This window comes from Trichosurus vulpecula, chromosome 3 (genome assembly GCF_011100635.1).
Source record: "Trichosurus vulpecula isolate mTriVul1 chromosome 3, mTriVul1.pri, whole genome shotgun sequence".
Lineage (NCBI taxonomy): Eukaryota > Metazoa > Chordata > Mammalia > Diprotodontia > Phalangeridae > Trichosurus > Trichosurus vulpecula.
Window position 1 is genome coordinate 265,060,886 of NC_050575.1, and position 27,232 is coordinate 265,088,117.

The 27,232-nt window shown below is 37.3% G+C and overlaps 1 protein-coding gene across 1 annotated transcript in view; it reads left to right on the forward strand.

Moving 5' to 3' along the window:
* Window positions 1-3,249: 3,249 nt before the first annotated feature.
* Window positions 3,250-27,232, forward strand: part of PLCB4 (phospholipase C beta 4) — a 159,558-nt gene continuing 135,575 nt past the window's right edge. The window contains exons 1-3 of the mRNA XM_036751602.1: window positions 3,250-3,324; window positions 4,018-4,077; window positions 5,409-5,552. Coding sequence (XP_036607497.1) covers window positions 5,523-5,552 — 30 coding nt within the window. The 5' untranslated portion in view covers window positions 3,250-3,324; window positions 4,018-4,077; window positions 5,409-5,522. The remainder of the gene's footprint in view (window positions 3,325-4,017; window positions 4,078-5,408; window positions 5,553-27,232) is intronic.

Below are 27,232 nucleotides of genomic sequence, written 5' to 3' on the forward strand. Positions count from 1 at the left end.
AAAGGGCTAGGGTAACAGAGCTAGGGTATAGATATTTTGATCAGGATTAAGGATGGGAAACAGGATTAAGGGTGGGAAACAGCTGGACAATAGAGGACTGGGCAAGGTAGGAATTTGGGCTTAATGGTTATAGCCTCAGGCCAAGGCCAGATCAAGTGGGAAGATTCAAGGAGAGTTCAAGGGTTCAAGGGGTTCCCAGAGACTGTGCCCTCATCAGTTAGAGGGCCTCTACAATTTCTTCCTGCTTTTGTCCTATGAAGCTTCTTATTGCTGACAGGATCAAATGTACAATTCTCTGTTTGACATTCAAAGCCCTTAGCTGCCCTTCATCCCCCACCCTTCCCAGTCTTCTTACGTTTTGCATCACCCCTCCACCTTTTACAGAAAGCCTTTCCCAAGCCCTTTTGTTTCTAGTGACCTCCCTCAGTTAATTATGTCCCAAATAGAGTATAGATTATCCTGTATAAGATTTGATTGTATATAATTGTTTGCATGTTGTGTCTCCCACAAGGCTGTGAGCACCTTGAGAGCAAAGACTGCCTTTTGTCTTTCTTTAAGGCACCTAGGTGACCCAGTGCCTGGAATCAGAAAGACCTGAATTAAAATTCATCCTTGGACACTTAGTAGCTGTGTGACTCTGGGCAAGTCACTTAGCCTCTGTTTGTCTCAGTTTCCTCATCTGCAAAATGAGGATATCAGCACTTACCTCCCAGGGTTGTTGTGAGCCCCGAAGGAGGTAATAATTGTAAAGTGTTAGCTATTCTTAGTATTTGTATCCTTGGTGCTTAGCACAGCGCCTGGCATAGAATAGATGCTTAATCAGTGCTCATTATCTGACTGTGGTCATATAGCCTTTGCTTAAAGACTTCCCAAGGCAGTCCATTCCACTTCTGTGTAACTCTCATGTTGATAAAATTTTCCTGATATCAAACCTGAGACTGCTTCCTTGCAACTCCCATCTATTGTTTTTAGTTCTGCCCTCTATGTCCGAATACAAAATGTTTAATCCATATTTCACAATACAGCCCTTCAAATAACTGACAGCTATCTTGTTGTTCCCTTCCCGTCCTCCCTCTGCCACCTGCAAAGTCTTCTTTTTGCAGGCTCCCCAGTTCCTATAGTAACTCATGGCATAGAGTCAAGGCCCTTTATCATTCTAGTTGACTTACTCTAGATGTACTTGACCTTATTGTTGCCTTTTCCGGACTGTGATGCCCAGACTTGAATATAATAAATACTCTGTTGCCTTCCAGATGTGATCTCACCAGGGCAGAGTACAGTGGGACTATCATTTATTATTACTATAACCTGATTGCATCATTGACTGGCATTAATGAACTGAGTCCATGGTCACAACCCAAGTGTCAGTCAATGAATGTTAAAACTGCTGTTAGAGAGCAATATAGAGATGGAATTGCCTTCACACTATGTCAATGACTTAGGAAGCTTGCTAAGGCATATTACTGGAGACAAGTAAAAAGAATGTGGCGTAGGGTGATGTCCTTTTTATTACCGAGTAACCACATAGATCTCACCAGTGTCTTCAATAGCTTGTGCAAAATCATAGAACATTTGTCCTTTAAACACCTCATGTTTAATAGAAATGTACAGTTAGCTCCATTTTGATGATTAAAGAAGTTTTCTGAGATATGTGAACAGCAAGTTACTATGCCAGTAACCTCATCTGAAAACCTTCAGCTTAGGATCACAATATGGCTACCAGAGGCACTGGATTTTATTGGTGGGCAAAAATAAAACATATTGAAATAAATAAAATAAATAATGAAAATAAAACACGTTGAAATACACTAGATATCATTTCCAAGTCATATGCAACTTAGTACTGACTCTCACATATTGAGGGGTGGTATTTTGTTCTTTATTTTCTTTCAAGGAGAAGCTCAGCAGAGATTTTTTTTTTGCCTTTGAATTGAGGTGACCCCTGGAAGAATTTGGTTCTTTTTGCTGCCAAACAATTGCAGCTTGCTTTGTTTAATTTTTCCTGGTGTGAAATATTTCAGTGTTAATGCAGAGATAGTTGTGGAACTCCGAGTACATTAGCAGAAATTTATTCAAATGGTTCAGCTTCATTCATCAGGATGCTTTTTGTCATGTGGTTTACTGAGGAGTAAATCCATAGAAATGGAGTATCTCTATCTTCAGTTAGATCTCTTCTCTTTGGGCCCAGTCTTTAGCTAGTTATCTATACAGTGTTGAAAACAGTTTTTCCTTTTATTCACATAGTCACTAATACTCTTAAATTTTGGAACTACAAATCTTTGGCACAGGATTTAAATTGATAAAGAATAGCCATTTCTCTAAGACTTAGTAAGAACAATTTTTATTGCTGTAACTAAGGACTTAGATGTTCTTAATCCCTATAATTGCTATTTATTTATCTTGGGTTACTGTCTTGAGGCACATTTTCTTGGCTGGGTTCTTATTGTTGGCAATAAAATAATACATTAAAATTCTTTGAGTACTGCTCCCCACCACAAAAGTAAATTTGTTGGAATATTGATGCCAGGTGTAGAGCAGTACAAACAGTACACAAATGATCTGTATATCTTTTCCAGAACATATTTTCTCTTCTTTTGAGAGCATTTTTTGTAGTCTCTCAGAACAATGATGCTTTTGAGCTAGAAGAAATTCTTGATGTCAGCCATCTTCTCTCATAACCAAGAGCCTAGATATTAAAATTTTGACTGTAATTTCAAACAAGATCCAGATGAAAAGAGGAAAATTCAGTCAATCATCTTGGCATGTTCATACGTCCAGATACCAAGTCATATAGAACAAACACTGGGATGACTGGCATTTTTTCAGATTTTTCAAATGATTGATTTGGCACTATGTATTTAGAGGTCAAGATCTGCCATAGGTAAGAAAAGAAAGAAACCTAGAAAGTGGTAGCTACTAACTTGTCATTCTGGTTCAGAAGCTGCTTTTCTTTATGCCTTTGGCAAAATCATTGAACTTTGTACCCTGCATCTGAATAACAGGAATGCCCTTCAGAGAAGATGTGGAAAAAATGAAAAAAGGCACATATTCCTTTAAAATATATTCATTTGACTCTAATGAGGGATGGATGACAATTAAGTTTTGCTTTTAATTTTAAGTTTTAATTCTAACTTGCATTTACTTTTATGTTTATAGGAACCTAATACAGGTTATTAGTTTAAATTATATTTTGTTAATAAAAGTGAGATAATTCACAAACCATAATAAATTTTTCTTCAACAGGAGTCCTTTGTATTTGAACCTAACTGCCTCTTCAAAGTGGATGAATTTGGCTTCTTTTTGACCTGGAAAAGTGAAGGAAAGGTACAGTAAGACAACAGCAAAATATCTAAAGTTTATGTGACAGCTAGTTTTTTAATACTTTCACTTAGAGATTAATCAAGTCAATAATTGGCTGATATGTGCCAAGCAGAATGTTAAGAGCTGTGGGGTATAAATATAAGCCAAAAGATGGTACCTGCCCTCAAGGAGATCATATTCTAAAGAAAGAGAACACATAAAAGACAGCTTCAAAGTGGGAGAGGTGGAGGGTGAAGTTATGGTGGCAAAATCTAGAGAATGAAACATAGCTGGTCTGGGCCCTTCCTCAAAATGGAGGTTCCAAGAGGAACTCACCAATGGGAGAATGAGCCACTGAGGCTGAGGGAAAAGATGAGTTAAGACTATGTTAATATAAAAGTTATGGAACTTAACTTCCCTTAAGATGAGTCTTGAATTTCAAATTTTAAAATGTATAAAAGTCTTTATAGTTTGATAGTCATGTGTCCTCTTGAAATGGAAAGTTGTGTTTCCTGATTATTTCAGGTATATGAAAGATATCATCCTCATTCATTTTTTATTTCATCTTCCCTTCATATTACTCCAACACCACCATAACTATCATCATTATTGGTAACCATTTGTTGAATACCTAGTATCTAAGATGTTAGGTGCATTTTAGTAAAAACATACATTACTAGAATATAAACTCATTGTTTCATCTCTCTTTGCTTTCAGGAAGGACAGGTATTAGAGTGCTCCCTCATCAACAGCATTCGTTTTGGATCTGTACCAAAGGTATCCTATGATTGTTTTATGCTGTTCTTTTAAACAAATAGAGCTTAATTTGGGAAGTAACCATGGAATGCATCAGCCATTTACCATGGGAAAAAATAACGCACTTTGGAAATTAGTTAAGCTTTAAGATTTGGTTCATTTTTAATTTATTATTCATGGCCGTATCAGAAACTTGTTTACCTATTAAAAAGAGGACTCCTGGGGGATTTTAGAAGCTGTCTTACTTCTTTAAAAGACTTTTCTGATAGTTTTCTGTTCAGCATCCAGCATACATTTCTTTTAACTAGAAAATGAATTTGACAACCAGTTTGCCCCTTCCCCTCACTCCTGGGCTGTATTTGACATGAAAATTGAAATGGCTTGTATAATTCCATGTCTGTGCACCTGCACACTAAAATTTGTCATCTCACTATAAAGACTAGAATATGTTGCTTTGCTTTTAAGGGGAAAATGACAGAGACCATAAAACCTACTTTCCAAGGATGGGTGTGTTTGAATAAAAGTTATTTTCATTGATGTGGAGATCTTAAAATAAATTGTTTCTTTTAGAATATTTCAATTTTCACAAAAAGCACACAGTACTTGAAACCTTCTCCATAAGTGACTCAGTTTAGTAGATATATCACTTCAATCTGAACTCTGTAAACATATTTACCTTTAAAAAGATTCAGGGGACCTATTGTATTTCTGTAAATTGAGATGTGTTCTTACTTTTCTAGTTTTTCTAGCAATGATAAACTTTTCTATTGCTTACATCATTCTAATTTAAAGATACCATAACTTTTAGAGATGTAGAAAAACTTAACCTGTTTCTTGGGCTATGAGACAAATTTTAATCTCTCTCTTGAGTTAATAGTAATAATCAATTGTGGTAAATTGACATCCATCCTCTAGAATAACTTAGGTGAGACTGCTGAAAAATTTCATAGAGGCAAAATTTTTTAAAGACATTGACATAAGTAAATTTCAGTCATATGTACAAACTCTTGACCTGTGTTAGCATTAGTCCCAAGGGTGGCTACAGGAAGGAAAGAGACTCTGTCTACACTCAGGAAGATATTGGTTCCTACTTTCCAATATCAACAATATTTCCATATAATGCTATCACATGTGTCTCAGTTGGGTTGTCAGTAGAATCTTTGGTCATTAAAATATAAGGAAAACATATGTTTTCAAGAAGAGCTCAGGGAGTGGTTGGTTCACCCCTATTGGAGGTCTTGGAGCTAAGTCTGCATGACAGTTACCACATTGTACGTTGTTATTTAAAGCTGTTGGGTATAATTTAATTGTTCCTAAGGACTGTGCCCTAATTAGTTTTTCTTATGAAACAGGATCCCAAAATCCTAGCAGCTCTTGAGGCTTTCGGAAAATCAGAGAGTGATCTGGAAGGGAGGATAGTCTGTGTCTGCAGTGGCACTGACCTGGTGAATATCAGCTTCACTTATATGGTGGCAGAAAATCCAGAAGTTGCTAAGGTATGCTACCTTTAAATAATATCTATGTTTGTATGTATATGTGCTTGTGGGTTTCTTCTTAGCCAGGGTGTTTGCCTAACAAGTCAGCATGAAGAAATACTGTTGTCATGCATGATTCACACAACTAGAGTAAGTCATTTAACCTCTCTGGGCCTCTCTTCTCATCTATAAAATGTGGCATTTAGACTAGGTGATTTCTAAGGCCCCTTCCTGGTTTGAATCTTATCAATTCATTCCCATTAAATGTGAGTATACCACAGGGCTATATCCTCTTCTCTTCTCCCTCTATGCTATTTCACTCGATGAGCTGATGTTTTCAGTTATCATCTCTATGTTGATTATTCTTAGATCTACTTGACCAGCCCTAACTCTTATCCTGATGTTAGGACTCACACTTCTAACTGCGTATGAGACTTCTCAAAATGCATATCCCATAGACATCTTAAATGCAACATGTCCCAAACCGAACTCCTTATATTTTCCCCAAAGTTCTCCCCACTTTCTGAGCTGCTTAATTACTGTTAGGGTCACCAACATCCTCCCAGTCTCCCAGACCTACGACTTAGATGTTACCCTTAATTCTTCACTCTCTCTCACCTGTCAATATCCAGTCTATTGGCAAGTCTTATAGATCTGACCTGCGTAACATCTCTCATTTACACCATCTTTTCTCTTCCAACACTGCCACCCGCCTGACACAGGCCCTCATCACCTCATATCTAGACTATTTCAGTAGCCTCCTGCTTGGTTTCCCTGCTTTGAATCTCCCACCTCTCCAGTCCATCTTCCATTCTGCTATCAACTTAATCTTACTAAAATGCAAGTCTGATCATGTTTTTCCCTTTTCAGAAAATTCCAGTGGTTCTTCATTACCTCCAAAATCAAATATATGATCCTCTTTGGCTTTTAAAGACCTTTACAACCTGGCCCCCTCCTACTTTTCAAGTTTTTTTATACCTGATTCCCCTTCACATATTCTGTGATCCAATGACACTGACCTCTGTTATGTTCCTCTAACAAGATACTCCATCTCCAGACTCCAGATGTTTTTACTGGCTGTTCCCTATGCCCGATCTTCATTGCCTAGCTCCTCTGATGTCCCTGAGTTCCAGTTAATATCCCATCTTCTACATGAAGCTTTCCCAATCCCTCCTAATTTTCAAGCCTTTTGTCTGTTGATTATCCCCAAATTATCCTATATATAGCTTATTTGCACATAGATATTTGCATGTTGTTGTCTCCATTAGAATCTGAGCCCCTCGAGACCATGAGATCAATCCTAAGGTATTTTCAGAACCTTGGATACAATAAATGGCTAAACCTTGCTGGAGACTCTCTCTTCAGAGAGAGAGAGAAATCAATGTGAGTTGGAGTAGTAAAAGAAGGTGTCGTGGATAGAAGCTGAGGAAAGTACATCAAGTACAGGAACCAGTATGGGCAAAGTTTTTTTGAATGGGATGATAAAAAGGCATTCAAGCAAAAACAAACAATGTGAATGGGATGGACAGTAAGAAATTTAGTCTGAGTTTCTCAGAAGAGGAAAGAATTTTCAATCCTAAAAATAAAGCTAATGTTAAACTCCTTTTATTCTAGTGTTCAGCAAGAAACTGATCCAACTTTGTGCCCCACAGAGCTCTTGGGACACAGGAGGTGCTTAATTGTTTGTTGATTAACTGAACAGCCAACATAGGCTTACTCTGCAAAGAACAAGATGGAGTCACTCCAGGGCTCCTGGATACAGTAGCTCTTAGTGAATTCCAAGAGAGATAGCATGGGCCCCCAACACTGCACCCTCACCAAATGAAATAGTTTCCTCATTGGTTCCCTCATCTATAAAATGAAGATAATAATAGCACTTACCTACCAGGGCTGTTGTTAGGATCAAATAAGACAATATTCATAAAGCATCCTATATGTTAGTTATCATCATCATCATCACCATTATTATTAATCCATTGTATCTTGCCATCTCTGAGCCATCACTTATATTCCTGCTTGGCCTAGAGAAGAACCTCCTTTTTACCTATTGAATTCTTAATTCTCATCCTTTAAAATCTAGTTCCAATGTGAGGAAAAAACTTCCCAACAATAAAAACTGTCTAGAAATGGAGTGAACTGCTTCAGGAGGCAGTTCATTGAAGGCCACACTGGAGGTCTTCAAACAAAATTTAGGTGATCACTTGTCAGGCATGTCATAGGGAGATTTCTTTTTCTGGAATGGTCAGCACTGGATGGCCATTGAAACTCTGGTTCTGTAATTGATTACACATTAACTCCCTCGTTAGAATGTGAGCTGCTGGAGGGCAGGAACCATGTTTTTTTGTTTTTTTTGGGGGGGGGGAGGTGTGTTGCCTTTCTTTGAGTCTTTGGCACTTAGCACAGTGCCTTAAATATAATAAGTGCTTCATAAATACATGTTGACTGATTGACTGGCTATGTGGTTGGTGGCCATGAATGTGTAACATATGTAAGATGAAAACATCACAGAACTGTAAGATTTACCTTCTTTTGGAACTTAGTGCTTTACAGATTAAGAAGGCCATTGGTTATTGTAGGGAACTTTTGTTCTCCCTTAGTGCTCTTGAATCCTAAGCCTTTCAAGAAAAATCAGTAGATATTTCACCTTCCAGAGAGTGTTCCTCAATCACTTCCTCCTCAAGATTTTATATTTCATGAATTTACAAACAGCTTCACAGATATTAATCCCAGGGTACCAAGTGGGCAGTCATTACATATTATAACACTGGTTTGTTTGTCAGTGACTGACCCTTGGTTCTGTGGCTATACAGGGAACTATTGGCTAATGTTTCCTTCCTGCCAAATTTTTACAATGGCAACAATCTGTGCACAATTTCAGTAATTTGTATTTTAAATTAAAATTATACAAATAGCTTGACCTCTTAGTCATTTTTAATATCTTCATCTTAAAGCTTATCTTCTCCATCACGGCACTTCTTCTATTTATCTTGGGTCTCTGGCAGAATCCCAAATTACCATAAGGAAAGGTTAAATTTTTAAAATACACTTAGCTCTAATTATTTTTATCTGTGGTAATTGCAGAATTCATAAATGAAGCAAGGTTAGATGTGGTGAATACTGTATAGGAGACTGTGTCCTAAATCTTGAAAGATGCTTGAGTGCTTCAATCAGTGGCATTGTTTATCTGTGAGAAGAGTATCATAGGATGGTAGACAGCCTATCATACAGCATCCTCATATGTAAAATCATAATGTGACCAGAAGGGAAACAGTCTGTTCGTGATCTTGGGCTCTCCCTACACATAAAACCACTTCAGCCATTTTGACCTTTTTGATGAAAGTGTTTGATTTTTTTTCTCTTCCAATTGATTATATGTCTAGAGACATAGATTCTTAGTTTTAGAATTGAAAGGAACCCCAAAGATCAAGTGCTACAACCACCCTCTCCCCATTTTTAGATGAGGAAACTGAAGCAGCCCCATTGAGGCTTGCCCAAAGTGATCTAGGTATCAAGTAACTAAGCCAAGGTTTCATCCTCTGACTCCAAATCCAAATGGTCTTTCCACTTTACCATATTGCCTCCCAATATTAGTACAGATTCTTTTAATGTTTCTATTAAATCTCTTAATGCAGCAAAAAATAAAAACATTAGTGTTTTGGGTTTTGGTGACCACATCCCACTATTGCTGCATAATGAGTTTGCAGTCAATTAAATGCCTAAGTTTTGGGGTTTTTCCCCTCAACATGTGAACTGCTCTTAAGTTAGGACTCCCTAGATCCCTTGTGGAAAAGTTGTAATGATGGTAATATTAACCCCCCCCCCCCAAGTATCCAAATGCAACATGTACTATTTCCTATATAAGTTTATTCTAGGTATAATTACCACCTACGAGAGAGGTAGCAGGGGATAGTAGATGAAGAGTTGGCCTTGGAGCCAGGAAAACCAGGATTCAAGTAGTTCTTTTAAAACATACTGGCTGCATGATCCTGGCTACCTCCCAGTGCCTTAAACATCTAAGACTATGAATATGCAGCTGGTTGCTTTGGCACTTTCAAATCCTAGTTGCTAAGAAGACTAAAGATGGAGATCCTTTGTGTTCCAGAGTTCTGACCTACATTACGATTTAAAGTTAAGGGGGTATCCACACTAAGTTCAGTACTAATATAGTGCTCTCTTGCCAGCAGGATGTTACCAAGCCAAGGAGGGTTGAGCCAGCCTAGTTTGAAAAAAAAAACAGAGCAGGTTTAAAGTTTCTGTGTCAATCAGTATTGAGATGAAGCCCATAAGTGGCTTCCAGTTTGGCTACATTTAAGACTGTAAGTATGCAGCTATTTGCATTGGCACTTGCCTTTAAATCCCAGTTTCTAAGAAGGCTGAAGATGGGGATCCTTTGCGTTACAGAGTTCTGAGCTACAGTACAGTTAAGTCAATGTGGTGTCCATGCTAAGTTCAGCACTAACATAATGTTCTCTTGACAGTAGGACGTTACCAGGCCAAAGAGGGTTGAGCTAGCCCAGTCTGAAAACACAGAATAGGTTTAAAGTTTCTGCTTCCATCAATATTGAGATGAAGCCCATAAGTGTCTTCCAGCCTGGCTAAGAAAGGGAGTTCAGTCATTTTTTCAGTTGTGTCTGACTCTTCATTTGGTGTTTTCTTGGCAAAGATATTGCAGTGGTTTGCTATTTCCTTCTCTAGCTCATACTATAGATGAGGAAACAGGCAAACGGGGTTAAGTGACTTACCTGGGACCATACAACCAGTAAGTGTCAGAGGCCAGATTTGAACTCAGGAAAATCAATCTTCCTGATTTCAGGCCCAACACTCCATCCACTGTGCCATATAGATACCCTACACAGGGACACTCAGTCTCAAAAAATAAATAAATAAGCAAATAAATAAGGAGATGATAGGTAGGTAGGTAGGTAGGTAGACAGACAGACAGCTATACATATAGACAAATAATGAATGAGTAAGCTGATAGATACAATAAATAAATGAGTAGATACACAAAAATAATGAATGAGTAAACAGATAGATTGAGAGATAGATATGTTAATAAATAAATGAGTAGGCAGAGAGATGATAGATAAATGGATAGATACATAGATAGATAGATAAATGGACCATAAATGCAAGGGTTTCCTCATATAGGTTTCCCTGTATCAGTGAAATCACAGGTCCAAGTCTTATATTTATTCCTATAATAGTTACCACCAATGACCTACTCAAATGGTTTGGCAGTGAGATACACATGAGATTACTACAGATGCAAAGGATAATAAGTCATTGTCCATTGAGTTAGTAAGAAATTCCAGAGAACTAGAGTGCTTTAGAGGTAGAAGGGCTCTAACCGATAGATTCTTACCCCCTCGTTTCACAGGTGAAATAACAGACCATTAGAGAGGCAAAATGGAGGCACCAGGACTTGAATCCAAAACTCCTGGTTGCCAGTTGAGGGTCTCCATGGTCTAAAGCAAATCTTGCCCTACCGATCAGTCAGAGTAAAAGTGTCTTAAGCAGGGGGAAGGAAGATGTAGGGGTTAATTCATGTAAGAGAATTAAAATGGCCTAACTACTTTAGCATACAAATTAATTAATCACTTACCATTCTAAGATCTAAATTCTAAAAACTTGGAGTTCATCTTTAAGCCCTCTCATTTAAAACTAGAAGGGAATTTCTTGTCATACTAATCTAAATAAAATGCTTTGTTACACCTTCACCACTCTTTGGAGATAAGAATTTTTTTAAAAAAAGAATATTGGTAGGAAAATATAACTGACCCTTTGCCTGTTCAAACCATGATTACAACCTACTTGCCACTTCTATAAGAGTAGCCCGTTTTATGTGCCCTGTGCTTTTTTACCTTCCTGAGTACAGAATGGAAATTTGGATCCCTTTTTCCTTGTTCATATGGATGTTACAATTAAGCAAAATTGTACTCATTAAGCCTCAGGGTTTCTCAGAAAAGAGGTGCCAGATAAATACAAAGTATCATTTTGTCTGCATCATTTGTGACTATGAAAATGCTTGTGCTTTTATTGTTCAGAAAGGTGGCTATAAAACATATCTTATTATTTGTTTCCTTATTCAGTTTCATTCATCTGTTTGCATTTTTGAAACAGACTGGTATTAATTTATACATATATGTGTGTATATACTTATACACACGTATGTATATGTGTGTATACTGCCAGATCTCACTTTATGTAAATTCATATTATGAAATTTGACTTTACATAAAGAATTCTGAAAGAAATCTATATTCCACAAAAAGGCCTATTTTTACTTTATAATTCTATGGTATCTCTCTGCTCCTGCTCCTCACTTTAGTGCTCTACAGTCTCCCCCCCCCCATCTCTCTCTCTCTCTCTCTCTCTCTCTCTCTCTCTCTCTCTCTCTCACTCACACACACACACACACACACACACACACACACACACACACACAAAACAAAACCCTAAAAAAATCTTCCACATGAAAGCATAAGAATGGATCTTCTCAGACTTGGCTTAAGCACCTCCTGTGCTAAGAGAGGACACTTTTGCCCTATCCCACCCACTGTCTGTCTTCTATCTGTCCTTGTTCGAGTACCAAGTGTCTCTCCCTGCAACGTGTTCCTCTTCCTGCTCTCCCTTCTCTGTTTCTGGAACCTGATCCCTGGGCTGGCTTCCTCCTTCTATGAGCTTGCGGCCCCTTTCCTCTCTGCCTCCCTCGCTCCCTCCTTCCTTTCCCCATGTCAATGGGTAAATTCATATTACATAAAAAAGTAGAGGTCTGCTAGAACTGCCCACTTAAGTAAAGCACTGTCTGTATATTTATATGTGTATTGTATTTGTGTGTGTGTGTGTTTGTACGTATGTGTGTGTATGTATATATGTACACACACACACACATATATATATATATATATATACACACACACACACACACACACGTACATATATAATCACTTTTAGTCAAGCTGTTTTTGCTTCTCTGAAAGGAGGCTGGCCAAGTTCTAAGCCCAGTTTTTGCATATGTTTATTCCTCTTAATATCTCAGCTCATAAAGTTAAAGGGAGAAATACAACTCTAAGAAGGGCTGGGAAAATTATTTTTGGACACAAAGATTGAGTAAATATCATACAACAATAGTTGACAGGGAAAACAGATATGGGATTCCACAGTGTTATTTTTAGAGCCAGTTTTCAGGATAGAACTGGGCTTTAATGGAGAGCCCATGACAATACTCAAGGTTTTAACCCTGGTGCTTGGCCTCCTTCCAATGTAGATAATTATATTCTGTTTATCCAAATCCTTTCTTAGTTCCTCATTGGAGAATTTAACTTTCATTTCCTTTCCTTAAAAGCCTTCTGGTTTTATATATTGGTGTCAAATTACAGACACATATATCCAGGATGCTTTAGAAAGAATGGATGAGTGAGTGATCTCAATATCTAGCTGTGGTCTGATCTCATAAGAATGAAAAGTGCCATGTAGGAAAATCATTTATCACACTTGGTTTTTAAATTCTAATAACATATTCCTATGCCCATAGCTTTCTCATGACCTATAAGAAGCATTCAAAGTAAAACATCAGCATTTAATATACATTATTCATATGCCCATTTCATTAGTTACAAAAGCCACTGTGCCTCCTTATTTTTATTTTCCTTCTTTCCAAATGTAACCAAATCTATGCAATCTTGATCTCTAGTGAATTAAGTAGAGTTCAGATGTCTTTTTTATTAAGTTGCAGCTGGCAGTGAATATCAAACCAAAATCACAGGCTTACTATAGACAAAATTGAGATGTAGTCCTCATTAAAAAAAATAAAAACTTCAAATAGAACTCTGTTATTTTATAGCAAGTTTAATCTTCCTTTATCCAGAAAAATAAGCTGTTGTTGTAAGGTTCCAAATTCAAATATTTGTATAGAATTAAACAACCTCCATGCTGCTTATTATACCTTGTACAAATTACAAATAACTGTTTAGCTTCCTAAGTTGGACTTTCCAACAAAATTCTCCAAATAATTTATATGAACTAATACTTTAGAAATGAAATAATAAAAATGGAGTTCTCTAGTATTTAAGTTGATATGACAGGAATCTCACCCTAACAAAGTTGATGAAATGTCAAAATTGAGTTACCTTCCCTGGATCATTTCCTTGTCCTAACAGATGGACTTGAGTAGCTCGATGAAACTGTGAGCTACGCCATTCAGGGTTACCCAAGATAGACAAGTCATAGTACAGAGTTGTGACAAAAGGATCCACTGAAGAAGGAAATGACATACCACTCCAGTATCTTTGCCAAGAAAACCCTATAGACAGTGCTAAAATGATAAGAGAAATGACATGGGAAATGACATCTCCAGGTCAGAAGGTATCCAACATGCTACTGGGATAGAGTGGAGGACCACTACCAGTGGCTCTAGTACTAATGAACTGGCTGGGCCAAGGCCAAAAGAAAGTTCAGCTGTAGATATGTCTGGTGACAAAAGGAATGTCTGGTGCTGTAAAGATCAGAACTGCGTAGTAATCTGAATTATAAGGTCTATGAACCAAGGTAGACTGGATGTGGTCAAACAGGAGATGGAAAGATTAAACATCAACATCTTGGGTGTCAGTGAACTTAAATGTATGGGAATGGGTGAATTTAATTTAGGTGATCACTGCATATGCTACTATGGGCAAGAATCCCTTAGAAGAAATGGAGTAGCCCATATGTTCAATAAATTGTTAAGAAAAGCAGTATTGCAATAAAATCTGAAAAAAATGACAGAATGGTACCTGTTCAAATCCAAGGCAAACAATTCATCATCAGAGTAATAAAAGTCAGTGCTCTAATCACTAATGCTGAAGTGGCTAACGATCAATTCTATGAAGATTTACAACATTTTCTAGAAATAACACCTAAAAATATCACATTCATTATAGGGGATTGAAATGCTAAAGTAGGAAATCAAAAGATAATTGGAATAATAGGCAAGTTTGATCTCAGAATACAAAATGAAGTAGGGCAGAAACTAATAGAATTTTGTCAAGATAACTCACTGGTCATAGCATATACTTTTTTCAACAACCCAAAAAGCAATTCTACACATGGACATCCCAAATGGTCAATATCTAAATCAGATTAATCATGTACTCTGGTACAAAGTAAAGGAGCTCTACAGAGTCAATTAAAACAAGATCTGGAGCTGACTATGGTTCAGATCATGTGCTTCTTATTGCAAAATTCAGACTTGAATTGAAGAAAGTAGGGAAAACCATCAGACAGTATAAACATGGCATAAATAACATCCCTTATGTATACGAAGTGGATGCAATGAAAAGATTTAAGGAATTAGATCTGGCAGATAGGTGCCTGAAAAACTGTGGACAGGTCTGCAGTGTTGTACAGGAGGCAACAACAAAAAATATTCCAAAGAAAAAGAAGAACAGGAAAGCAAAATGGTTGTCTGGTGAGGCTTTATGAGCAGCTGAGAAAGAAGGAAAGCAAAAGCTAAAAGAGAAAGGGAAAGAGATGGAAATTGAATGCAGAAATCCAGAGAATAACAAGGAGAGATAAGAAGGTTTTCTTTAATGAGCAATGAGAAGAAATAGAAAAAAAAAACAATAGGATTGGAAAGATGAGATATCTTCAAGAAAATTAGAGACATCAAGGGGAAAGTTCATTTAAAAATAAGCACGATGAAAGACAAAAATGGTAACAGAAGTAGAAGAGATTAAGAAGAGGAAGCAAGAATATACAAAAGAATTGTACAAGAAAGATTTTAACATCACCAATAACAACGATGGTGTGGTTACTGATCTAGAACCAGACATCTTGGAGAATGAAGTCAAGTGGACTTTAGGAAGCATTACTAACAATAAGGCTAGTGGAGGTGATAAAATTCTGGCTGAACTATTTAAAATCCTAAAAGATAGTGCTGTTAAATAGCTGCACTCAGTATGCCAGCAAATTTGGAAAATTCAACAGTGGCCACCAGATTGGAAAAGATCAGTTTACATCTCAAACCCGAAGAAGGCTAATTCCAAGGAGTGTTCAAATTTTGCCAAACAATTGCACTCCTTTCACACACCAGTATGGCTTTACTTAAGATTCTGCAAGCTAGGCTTCAGCAATATGTGAACTGAGAATTACCTAAAGAGCAGACTGGTTTTCACAGAGGCAGAGGAACTAGAGACCAAACTGCCAACATTCAATGGATTATGGAAAAAGCAAGGCAGTTGCAGAAAAATTTCTACTTCTACTTCACTGACTACACTAAAAACTTACCGTGAATCAGAACAAAATGTGGCAAGTCCTCAAAGAGCAGGCAGTACCAGATCGTCTTTCTTGTCCCTGAGGAACCTGCATGTGGGCCAAGAAGCAACAGATAGAACCAAGTGTTGAACAACTGATTGGTTTAAGATTGGGAAATATAACAAGGCTGTATATTGTCACCTTATTTATTTAACTTATATGCAGAGTACATCATGTGAAATTCCAGGCTGAGTGAATCAAAAGCTGGAATAAAGTTGCTGGGAGAAATATCAACAATTAACAATCTCAGCTATGCAGATGATGCCACTGTGATGGCAGAAAGTGGAGAAGAATTAAGAAACCTCTTGATGAGGATAAAAGAGGAGAGTGTAAAAGCTGAGTTTATGCTTAACATAAAAAAAAACCCTAAGATATTGGCAACTAGTCCCATCACTGCCTGACAAATAGAGGAAGAAATGAAAGTGGTGCCAGATTTTATATTCTTGGGCTAAAAGATCATTGCTGATGGTGACTACAACCATGAAATTAAGAGACACTTGCTTCTTGGAAGGAATGCTATAGCAAATCTGGACAGCATAATAAAAAGCGGAGATATCACCTTGTTGACAAAGGTTTATGTAGTCAAAGGTATGTTTTTTTCCAGTAACAGTGTGTGGTTGTGAGAGTTGGACCTGAGTGCAACAGAATGGCTGTTTTTGAATTGAAGTACTGGAGAAGACTTTTGAGAGTCCCTCGGACAGAAAGGTGATCAAATAAGTCAGTACTTAAAGAAATTAATCCAGGTGATTCACTGGAAGATCAAATAGCAAAGCTGAAGCTTAAGTACTTTGGCCATATAATGAGAAGATGAGACTCAATGGAAAAGACACTGATGTTGGGGAAGACTGAAGGCAAAATGATAGATAGTGTCATGGAAACAACAAACATGAACTTGGACAGTCTTTGAGAGAAAGTGGAGGATAGAAGAGGCTGACATGCTGTGCATGGGGTCATGTCATTCACGGGATCTTGAAGAGTTGGACAAACTAAACAACAACAATAACAATAACAAAATTGAGTTGCTGGATTTAAATGCCAGATGGATGAAAATAGATTTCAACTTCATATTCTTTCCTTGGTTGTAGTTTAGTTTTTTAAATAACATGAGTCCTCTGTTCTTTCTACCACTTCTATCCACCTTACTTTGGTACATACTATCCTCCCTCCTTCAGCATTTCTTCTCCTCTACCTTCTCTCACTTCAATACACTTAGATGAGACAGCATAAATAAGGAATACAAATAAGATTTTGTTAATTAGAGTGAAAGCCTCATAGAGAGGCTTACATATCAACTTGTTCAATTGGACTCTCTATTTAATAGAATTCTCTGAAATTAGAACTGCGAAACAGTGTTTCTTTGGGCCAATTTCTCATCCAAAGAAAAAGCTTTATTAAACAGAACTCCATCTTAAAACATTGTTCTTTGAGGTGGAATTTTAACTACTACGTGCTTAAATGTGACAATATCTGATATTTGTATTGTCCTTTTCCCAGAAATATTAAAAAGCTTTGGAATGTAGTTCTATGAAACTGTACTAAGACTAAGTCTCTTTAATTTCAGTAATCCATTGCCAAGATAACCTGAGGTCCATCAAAAAGGAAATCTTTGTGTAGTATGCTACTAGAATCCCAGCTCAATACACTTGAAAAATTCTCCAATCTTATTTCTTCATCTGTGAAATTTGTATTTGTCTTGCTCTATTTTACAAGGTCCTAGTGCATGTAGAATTTTAAAGTACTGCAGAAATTTAAATTATTTTTATTGTTGTTGTGCTGATGGATTGTAAGTACAAGCAAAGTTGGACTTTTTACTGTTTTTTTTTTCTTTTCGAGTGCTTCTCAGCACTAAGGCAATCAAGTGCCTTTGAGTCTTGCCTTTGTTTGAATCAAGCAAGTAAAGTAGGACTTTGGTTGTCTTTTGTTTTGCAGTGCTTCTCAGCACTAAGGCAATCAAGTGCCTTTGAATTTTATTTTTGTTTCAACCAAGAGTCTTTGATTGAATCAAGAGTCTTTGATGACCTGCTTAAGTCACAAGAAAGCCTAAGTCACATGAGTCTGAGTCACATGATTGTGACACCCTCTTTGGGCTGACCCTGAAGAAGTATATATATACTCTGAGGTTAGCATTTTGCTTTGGGAGGAGTGTTGGTGTAGAGACTCTGAGTAGCATTAAGGAGCCCCCCAGCTTTGAAAACCCAGGTGTTGGTGCTTCTCTCTCTCTCTCTGATAACTATGTAGATATAGCTTTGGTCAGACAGCTAGAAGCCTGTCTGTTGATTTGTGTTATTTGCCCCATTTATATTTGCTCTGTTTGTAATTTCTGTTTGTATTTGCTTTGAAGTTCAGGGTGCTGACTTTTCCCCCTGAACTAAGTGAATGATATACATATGTTTAATTAAAGTGAGATTGTTAACCCCTTAAAGTTGCTTTCCTTAGAAAAGAAGATCAAAGAACCTGTGCTAGCAGCCTTCCTGTGCACTGGTGCTATTGGCCTTATACCCTCACAGCAACTTCAAGCAGCATTGTTGTTACATGGATATGCAAGAATTATAAGACTCAGTTCCCACCATAAAGGACTTTAAAATGTATTTTAAGAGATAGCGTGGATTATGAATGAATGAAATAACTTTAATGGGAACAGTATAAGGATTAGTTAATAAGTAACTTCTTAAGTTCTAGGTACAAACCACCATGTAGAAGCATTTTAGAAAAGGAAAAAAACAATGTGGACTGGGGTTTCATGGCACACAATATAAAAGATATGGGTTATCAACTTGACTTAGAAGAGTTTGTGTTATTAGAAGTGAGGAGGAAGGGCACTACTGAAGGTAAGAAAGACTAAGGCATGTATAAGGATTTTAACAGGTGAGTTGGTTACAGCCAAGAAACTTTAATGAGGGTTAGCAGGAAATATCATTAGCTAAATAAATTAAGATCATTTCATTCCCCTCAACCTCCGATTTGCTGATTATTTCAGCAATTTTATTGTAACAACTTATAGTTATCTTGTTAAAAATGAATGCGATCAGTCAATAGAAAAGAGGAAAGCACTAAAGGCAACTAAGAGAGTTATTTGATAAAAGTTGTAGGAAAATGTTAAAGGCATTAGTATATAAAATGAACTAGAACAAAGATGGATTCCAGGAGGCCTGACAAAGAGGGTCTATTATGTGCAAGACATCATATCAGGCACTGAAGTACATACAAAAAGAGATAAAACACCATCCTTGCTCTCAAATAACTTAGTGTATCATATTGTTATTGTATTGTAGTAGGCTAGGTAAGAGTTATTAAATATGTGACCTAGGGATGTGGCATGACTCTTAGAAATGTCTGCACCAAACTCTGTTAAGTGCCTTAAAAAACAAAAATTTGTTTGGGTTTTTTTAAACCATGACACTCATATTTACAAAGTAATGGAGACAGTAATGGAGGTAGACTAGCTGCTAATTAATTGAAGTGTCTTTTCCAAATGTATTAACTTCATCCTTCAAAACTATAAATGTCATATTTCTCTGAACTTTTCAGGCAAAGAGGAGATTTACAGAATTAGGTTGTCTTTTCATTTTCAACTTTTCCCATATTAAATCTGTAAAAATAGCTTTGTTAATAATGAAGAAATGAGTCAGTGAATGTATTGTCTTATATTCATCAGCTTTTAATGCCTGGTCCTTCTTTCAGTAGATGATAAACCCTTTGCTAAATAACAATAATTACTCATTTGTTTTATTGCTAGGTTCAATTTGGAAGCCATTCATTAAATTGCCTTGTTTCTCATGGCCCTGAACCTAGACAAAATTGTGAAGTAGATGAAGCCACTTTTCCTAGCCTCCCATTATCTCTTTCAGGCTTTCTTGTATCTGCTAAGCCTCCTCTTCCGTGATGTCTTCCAGGTTCTTACTTTTTCTGTCTTTTCTTTAGCTCCCCAGAAGCCTCCACTCCAGTATTTTGTCACGCTTCCTTATGTTACTATATTATCCTCTCTTTTCCTTCCCTCTTTCTTCATCAAAACTACCATCCCCTTAGATCTCAGCTAGTTAGTTTTTAGGAATCTCAGCTAGTTAGTTGTTAGGAAATGGATTGATTTGAATTCAGATTTGAATGATCAATAAGTACTTAATATATTTATCCCCGTGGTAATTTGTATTTTTAACATCTTACTCATTCATTCAGCAGTTATTTGTCAGAGAAATGCAGAATCTTAGAGTTAATAAAGACCTCACCTAAGTCCTCCCAAAATCATATCGAGCAATTCATTTCAGTTCAACAAATACTAACTACTTACTCTATGCAAGGCGCTATTAGCCGTACAGAATGAAAGTGATCAAACACTCCTTGTCCTCAAGGAATATAGTATATTCCACAGCATTTAAGTAACATAAGAAGACTATCTGTGATTAAATGTCCAAAGGAGGAAGGTGGATTAAAACTACTACAATAATTAGGAAAAAAGGATAAGATCAATGTGTGCCATAATGGAAGCAGTTAAGTAGCCTAGTGGCTAGAGCAGTGCTCTTAGAGTTAGGAAGGCCTGAGTTCAAATACTATCTCAGAAGCTTACTTACTAACCTCTCAGCCTCAGTTTCCTCAACTATAAAAAGGGAATAATAACATCTACATTGCAGGATTGTTGTGAGAGTCAAACATGGAAATAATATAAAGTCTTTTGCAAAGATCTAAATGTCATCTATTAGCATTATTTTTAATAATATTGTTATTAAAGTAAAAAAGGAAGGCCTCCTGGAATAGATGAGGATGAGCAGAGATGTGTAAGATGAGTAAAATTTAGATGAGTGCAGAGGAGAGGAAAGAACATTCTGGGCAGGGGAAAAGTATATACAAAGCCTTGGACCATGAAGAAATAACAAAGAAACTATTCTTATGAGAACAGAGAGTTTTTTTTCTGGGTGATCATGGAGAGCTTTGAATGACAGACCAAGCATTTTAGAATTTAGCTAGGCTACTACTAGGTGAATTAGAAGGGTATCTACCTCAAGCATATGAAGACTTCCCCTGGGAGAATGGGAGGATGAGAGCAATTTGTTCCAATGGCCCTGAAGGCAGATGAAGTGGGCACTTAGACTTTGATCAGACATCAGACAAGTCAAGATCATCCACTGCATTCCAGACCATTACCAGTCATCCTGACTTTTGTTCTGCCCCCCGGACTTCGATGACTCTGGAAGAGAGAGTGAGGTTGATGACTTTGTAGAACTCTGCCTCACTTAAATCCAATTCAGTCATAAGTCAAGACATGACTCCATGATGTCGTTGGTCCTCTTTGAAAACAAAGGATCGACCACAATAACAACAATCAGTAGGCTACTAGGATATTCTAGAAAGTCTTAAATGGGAGGAGAGAGTTGCACACCACTGAAATTGCATTTTAGGGACACCTGTGTATGCAGTGTATTGCAGGAGACCAGTTAAGAGATTGTTGAAATAGTCCACATGTGGAATGATGAAGGCTCAGACTAGGACAATGGCAGTGGAGATGGAAAGGCCCAACCTGATGCCTATTCAACAGACTGGCCTTACAAGGTCACACCAGTAGGAAGTATCACATCATATATTCTGCCCATATGTAAAGTCATCCCTTTTCATTATCATCCCCCTTACTGTCACCTCATTTTATATACTTTTTATTTGTTTTCTTCTTTTGAGAGCTCAGAGTGAAAATAAATCTGTAAGTACAATTCTTCCTCTAAATTAACTAGATTCATTCTGAAGTAAATCTGGTTCTTAAAAATCCTCACTCAAATCCTGAATTAGCTTAGAAGAGCTTTTATAACTCTTTCCAAGGTACAAATCTATCCACATCAGGAAACAGATTTCACTCAATATATATAAAGTGAGGAACATTCCACAGTCAGCTCACTCTGACAATTATCAGCTTTGAATAGCTTTTGTGTCTTCAGCAATCATTTTTGCAAAGTCATTATAAATTTTTGAATAGGCAATATTTAAATCACTGACGCTATGAAGGTAATAGCATCCATTCTCCTTGGTGATTCCTTGACAAAGCTAGCAATGCTAATTCTGCAGGTGGAATACAAAGCCAGGAGAAGTTGCCATGTCCTCATTGACCATTCTCTTCTCCTCAGTGTTGGAGAAGGAGAATGCCTTGTTTCTTGGGCCTCAGTGTAATTATAAATGGTCTTGCTTTTTCAGAAACCTTTCACCCTCATGACAACTATCTTTCAAAATATTGATGGGCTTACTGGTAAATGCATTATGTTTCTGGTGGTGCATCACTATTGTTCTCTTCCAAAAACATTTCTTGTGTATTCTAAACCATGAAAAAAAATGCGTTAACTCTAATTCTTTGCATTATAAAGTTACCAGATGAGAGGAAAGTAGCATTCATTAATATAGCTGAAATAAAACTATAACATAAGACAGGGATTTTATTTTGGGGCCTTTGGAAATGGAATTTTTATTAACCTTAAATTCCCATCCAGTTCCAATATTGTGTCTAAGGTCAACTGTCAAGATGATGGCAGGTGAAATTAATTTGGAGTTTTAATTGTGACTTATGCAGTCATTTGTCTCCAGGTTCATTTTGTGTCATTTGGCATGTGGTGCTAGAAAGAAGATTTGATAGAGAGTCAGAAAATGACTCTACTAGCTGGTGTTATATAGGATCTTCAGTGAGTCACTTAACCTCTGTATACTACAGTTTCCATTTCTGTAAAATATGAACTCAATGACCTCTGAGTCCCATTCTAGTGCTAAAATGTTGTGATTCTAATAATGTCCTTTTTAAGTTTAGCTACTTGGATAAGGTAATTTCATAAGAGCATCTTTGACCTGAATCATTTTGCCTAAAGTGGCAAGCATTTTATGATCTATTAATTTGTTTAGTCAGGCTTTCTTTTTCTTCTGGAAGTGGGAGCTATTCTCATGAAGAGTTCTTTCCTTATTTTTTGAGTTTAGTTCTGGAACCCAGTTAACATCATGAGTCAGAAAAATTTCTTAAAAGGGTTTTAGAAAACCATTAAAGGATTTTGCACAGAGAGTTAACATGGTCAGATCTGAAGAAACATAAGAAAGACTCATCTGCCAATAATGTGAAGTATGAATGAGAAAGAAGGAAAAGAAAATGGACACAGGAAAACCACTTAGGAATCTGTTACAGTTATTTAGGTAGGTAGAATTGAGGTCTTATCCAAGGATGATGGTAGTGGGAATTTAGAGGAGATATTTTGAAGTTGAATAGATGGGAATACTTTACTGGATAAAGCAAGTCAGGGAGAAAAGGGGATGGATAGATAGATAGATAGACAGATAGATAGAGCATTTATAATATTGGCAGTATGCCAAGTACTGTGCTAAGTACTGGAGATAACAAATACAAGCAAACAGGGCAGTCTTGCTCTCAAGGAGCTTACGTTGTAGAGGAGGAAGACAACAAATAAACAGGAATTAGGAAAGGGGAGGGGTGGCAAGGTGTGGAGGTGGCTGGGAAGTGGCAAAAAAATATTCTGTTTCTGGTCATGTGAAAAGTTGACTCATCAGAACCCAATGTCCCAGAAATGAAGTCTGAGTTTCCAGCCAGGTTGGGTGGAATGGGAGGAGAACAGGGAATGTTGGGGCAGGGGGGCATGATGGTCAGAGTGGAGGCAGCAAGGTATAGAGACAGCCAGAAAGGTAGCATTAAGGTTTCAACCGCAAGTCCAAATGAATGGCAACATTGACAGAAATAGAAAAATCAAAAGAGGGAGCAGGTTTGGTTGGAAAGATAATTAGTTCTGTTTTTAATATGCTGAGTTTTGGGTGCTGATAGGTCAAGCAGTTGGAGATGTCCTGTAGGTAGATTAATGTGTGTATTTGAAGAAAAAAACTCAGTGGAAAGGTCAAGGCTCCATACATAGATTTGGGAGTCATCTGCATAGAGATAGTAGTTGAAATCCTGCAAGTTAATGAGATCATCAAGAAACAGAGTACAGGGAAATAAGAGAAGGCACAGGACTACATTTACAAGAATGATATTTGGGATTAATTTTATGCTTAATGCCTTACAAAGCATTTTTTCCTAATGTCTTATGAGGAAGGTAGTATGCTATACCAATTCATAGATCAGGAACCCAAAGCTCAGAGGTGAAGTAAATATTAAAGAGTGAGAAAGAGGATCCAATGAAAGACACAGGAAAAAAAAAAGCATTGAGTCCTCTTAATTAAAAGGAGAACCAAGAGAATACAGCCTTTCAAAAAACAAGGCAAGAGGTTATCCAGAAGGCAGCTATTGTTAGTAGTGTCAAATGCTCTAAAGGAGTCAGGGAGGACGAGGGCTGAGATAAGGCATAAGTGACTTTGATAAAGTCAACTTCTTTACTTATCAATTTCCTTGTGTGTAAAAAAAAAATGGTTGGACTAGATAATCTCTTAAATTCTTTTACAAATTTGAAAGCCATGATTTTATAATCCAGCAATAAGGCACTCAATGGATAAGTGGCATGACATAATGGATAAAAAGCTGGCCTCAGAGTGAAGAAGACTTTGACTCATAGTAGCTTTGTGACCCTGGGTCCAGTCTTGGTCCCAGGCAAATCTCTGAGTTTGAAAGTAGCTGCTGATCTGCATTTGTAGAGAAAGTTGCCTCATCCTTCTTTATGCTAATGAAATCACAGGTCAGATCTCTCTTCCCTGCCCCTCCCCATCCCCAAAAAATACAAAACAAAGTCAAAATTAAAAGGGAATTGATAACCTCCAAAAGAACTTTCCAGGGACAAGATCATTGTCTCCTGCCTGATTGAATGTCTCTCAGAGATCATTCATTTCTCACCCAAATACCCTTGAATAGCCCAATAGTTAACAAGGGTGACATATCGTTTTGACTATCACTGTGTCTATATAAACAAGTATTTTGCCCAGAAATCTATAAGCATTAGTTTGGTGAAATGTTTGCTCAATTTTGCCCATTTCTGGCAATGTAATATCCATGTCCATGTCTACCAGTTTAATCTATGCCCAAACATTTGCTGTTGTTATTGGCTGTAATTTGACTGTAGTGAGTGAGGATGGCAATCCAAAACAGGTATTTGTCTACTTTCATTGTTTGTCTTCTGTGGGCATTTTCCAGTAGAACAAAGATGTCACCTTCCTGAAAATGCCTAGCACATAGTGGGTGCATAATAGATGTTGACTTATTGATTGATTAAAAATATTCTTTGCATGAATCAGGAAAATAAAGATATTGATTTACTATTTGGCTTCTTCTTTCAAGTTTTCCATTTCAGTTTTGGAAAGTTTGTGAGAGTTGATATTGTGTTCTAGTGCTGAAGGACTTGAGAGTTTCCTGTGGTTATTCCTCACTTAAAGCCCTGATTTTAATGAAAAGCTCCTTTTATTGGTTTTTAATTCCTTGGTTTTTAAATAACTTCTCCATCCTTCATTGTATGCTCATTAGTTTACTCTTTGAGCATAGATTTGTGCATTTATGAGGTGATCTGCTAGCTACTTTTTATACGTGTGTTCACCTAGAAGTTGCTTCTGATCTTTGCAAAAACTTAGCTCTTTATGTCCTGACTCATTTTGAGAATGGATTTGACTGATTCAGAAAAGCAATCCAATGCAGTCCAATCCAACAAGCCTTCATTATTTCTGCTATATAAAAGGTATGGTGTTACAGACCCAAAATCAAAAAGTGTTCTCTGTCTATAAGGAGTTAAAATGCTACTGGGTGAAATATGAGATGTAAACAAATGCTGGACTTAAATTCAGAAAGACCTGAGTTCATATAATACCTCAGACCTTCACCAGCTGTGTAATGCTGGGTAAGTCATTAACTTCTCTGGGTCTCCATTTCCTCCTCACAAAATGGGGATAATGGCATTTACCTTGCAGGGTTGTTGTGAGGATCAAACAAGGTAATATCTCTAAAATGCTATATAGTTGCTAACAATGATGATGATGAAACAGGGAAGGGAGCACTGAGATGATGAGAATGTTTTCCCAAAGGGCATGGTACTTCTGGGATGAATCTTATACCAGGTGTTTTAAGAGGTAAAGGTGAAAAGAGAGGGGATTTCAGGCTTAAGGGCAACTAGGTAGTACAGTGGACAGAGTACCAGGCCTGAGGAAAACCTGAGTTCAAATTTGGCTTCACACACTTACTGGTTATGTGATCCTGAACAGGTCATTTAACCCTGTTTGTCTCAGTTTCCCCACCTGTAATATAAGCTGGAGAAGGAAATGGCAAACCTCTCCAGTATCTTTGCCAAGAAAAACTCCAAATGGGGTCATGAAGAGTTGGACATGACCGAAAACAACTGAACAACAAAAAGAAGTCCAAGTACAGGGAATGATAATTAGGGCAGTTTAGATAGATTCTAGTGTATCTAGAGAGAAAGAATGTACAACAAGTCTAGAAAGTAAAGCCAGGGCCAAATTGTGAATGGCTTTAACGGCCAAGATAAGAAGTTTGTATTTTATCTTGGAAGTGAGAATGAAGTAGTGTGGCAGGTGTGCCCAGGATTCAGATCCTGACCCCAGCTCTCACTACCTTTGTGACCTTTACTACTCTGTAAAATGAGGGGTTTGGACTACATTGATTCTCAGGCCCTTCCAGCTCAATGAAGTTTCCTGGACAAGGGAGGAACAGGATCAGAACTGTGCTCCATACTGAACACTGAAAGTATAAACTCTCTATGACGCCATGTGATGCTATTGTTGAGAACACACCGCTGGCATAAACGTGAATCCAGTCAGACTTAAGATATACTATCGCAGAAAACAGACTGTGAGCTTTCCATATATTGAACTGATTTAGATGAAATGATTTTTCTAAATAGAAATTCAGTTTCATTATCCACATATTGCTCATTATTCATTTAGTTCTTATACAAATGATATGCCATCTGAAAAAATCTTGGTTCACCAGCAAGAATAACTCTTGAAAATAATGAATTTTCTCATTTATATAACTCTTAAAGATTCAAATGGAGGCAGGTGGGTGGCTCAGTGGATAAAGCACTGGGCCTGGAAGTCAGGAAGACCGGAGTTCAAATCTGGCCTGAGACTTAACTACATGTGCAAGCCACTTAATTTCCCTTAATCCGCTAGAGAAGGAAACAGCAAACCACTCCAGTATCTTTGCCAAGAAAAAAAAATATGAGTTCACAAAGATTTGGACATGACAGAATAATCAAACAACAACAAAAACAATGGGAAATTTAAATGGCCATTTCCTTGCAACAACACAGTGAAATAGGTGTTGACGATGGAAGAAATTTTAAAGGATATCTAGTACAACCCCTTTGCTTTTTTTAGGGGAGGAGACTGATGGTCAAGCTGGTTAGGTGACCTGCCTCTGGTTACAGAGCTGGTGAGTGCCTGAGGTTAAATGGGAACCCAGGATTTCTGACTCTTAAGTCCTCAGCTCTGTACTCCTCAGTGCGTAATTGTAA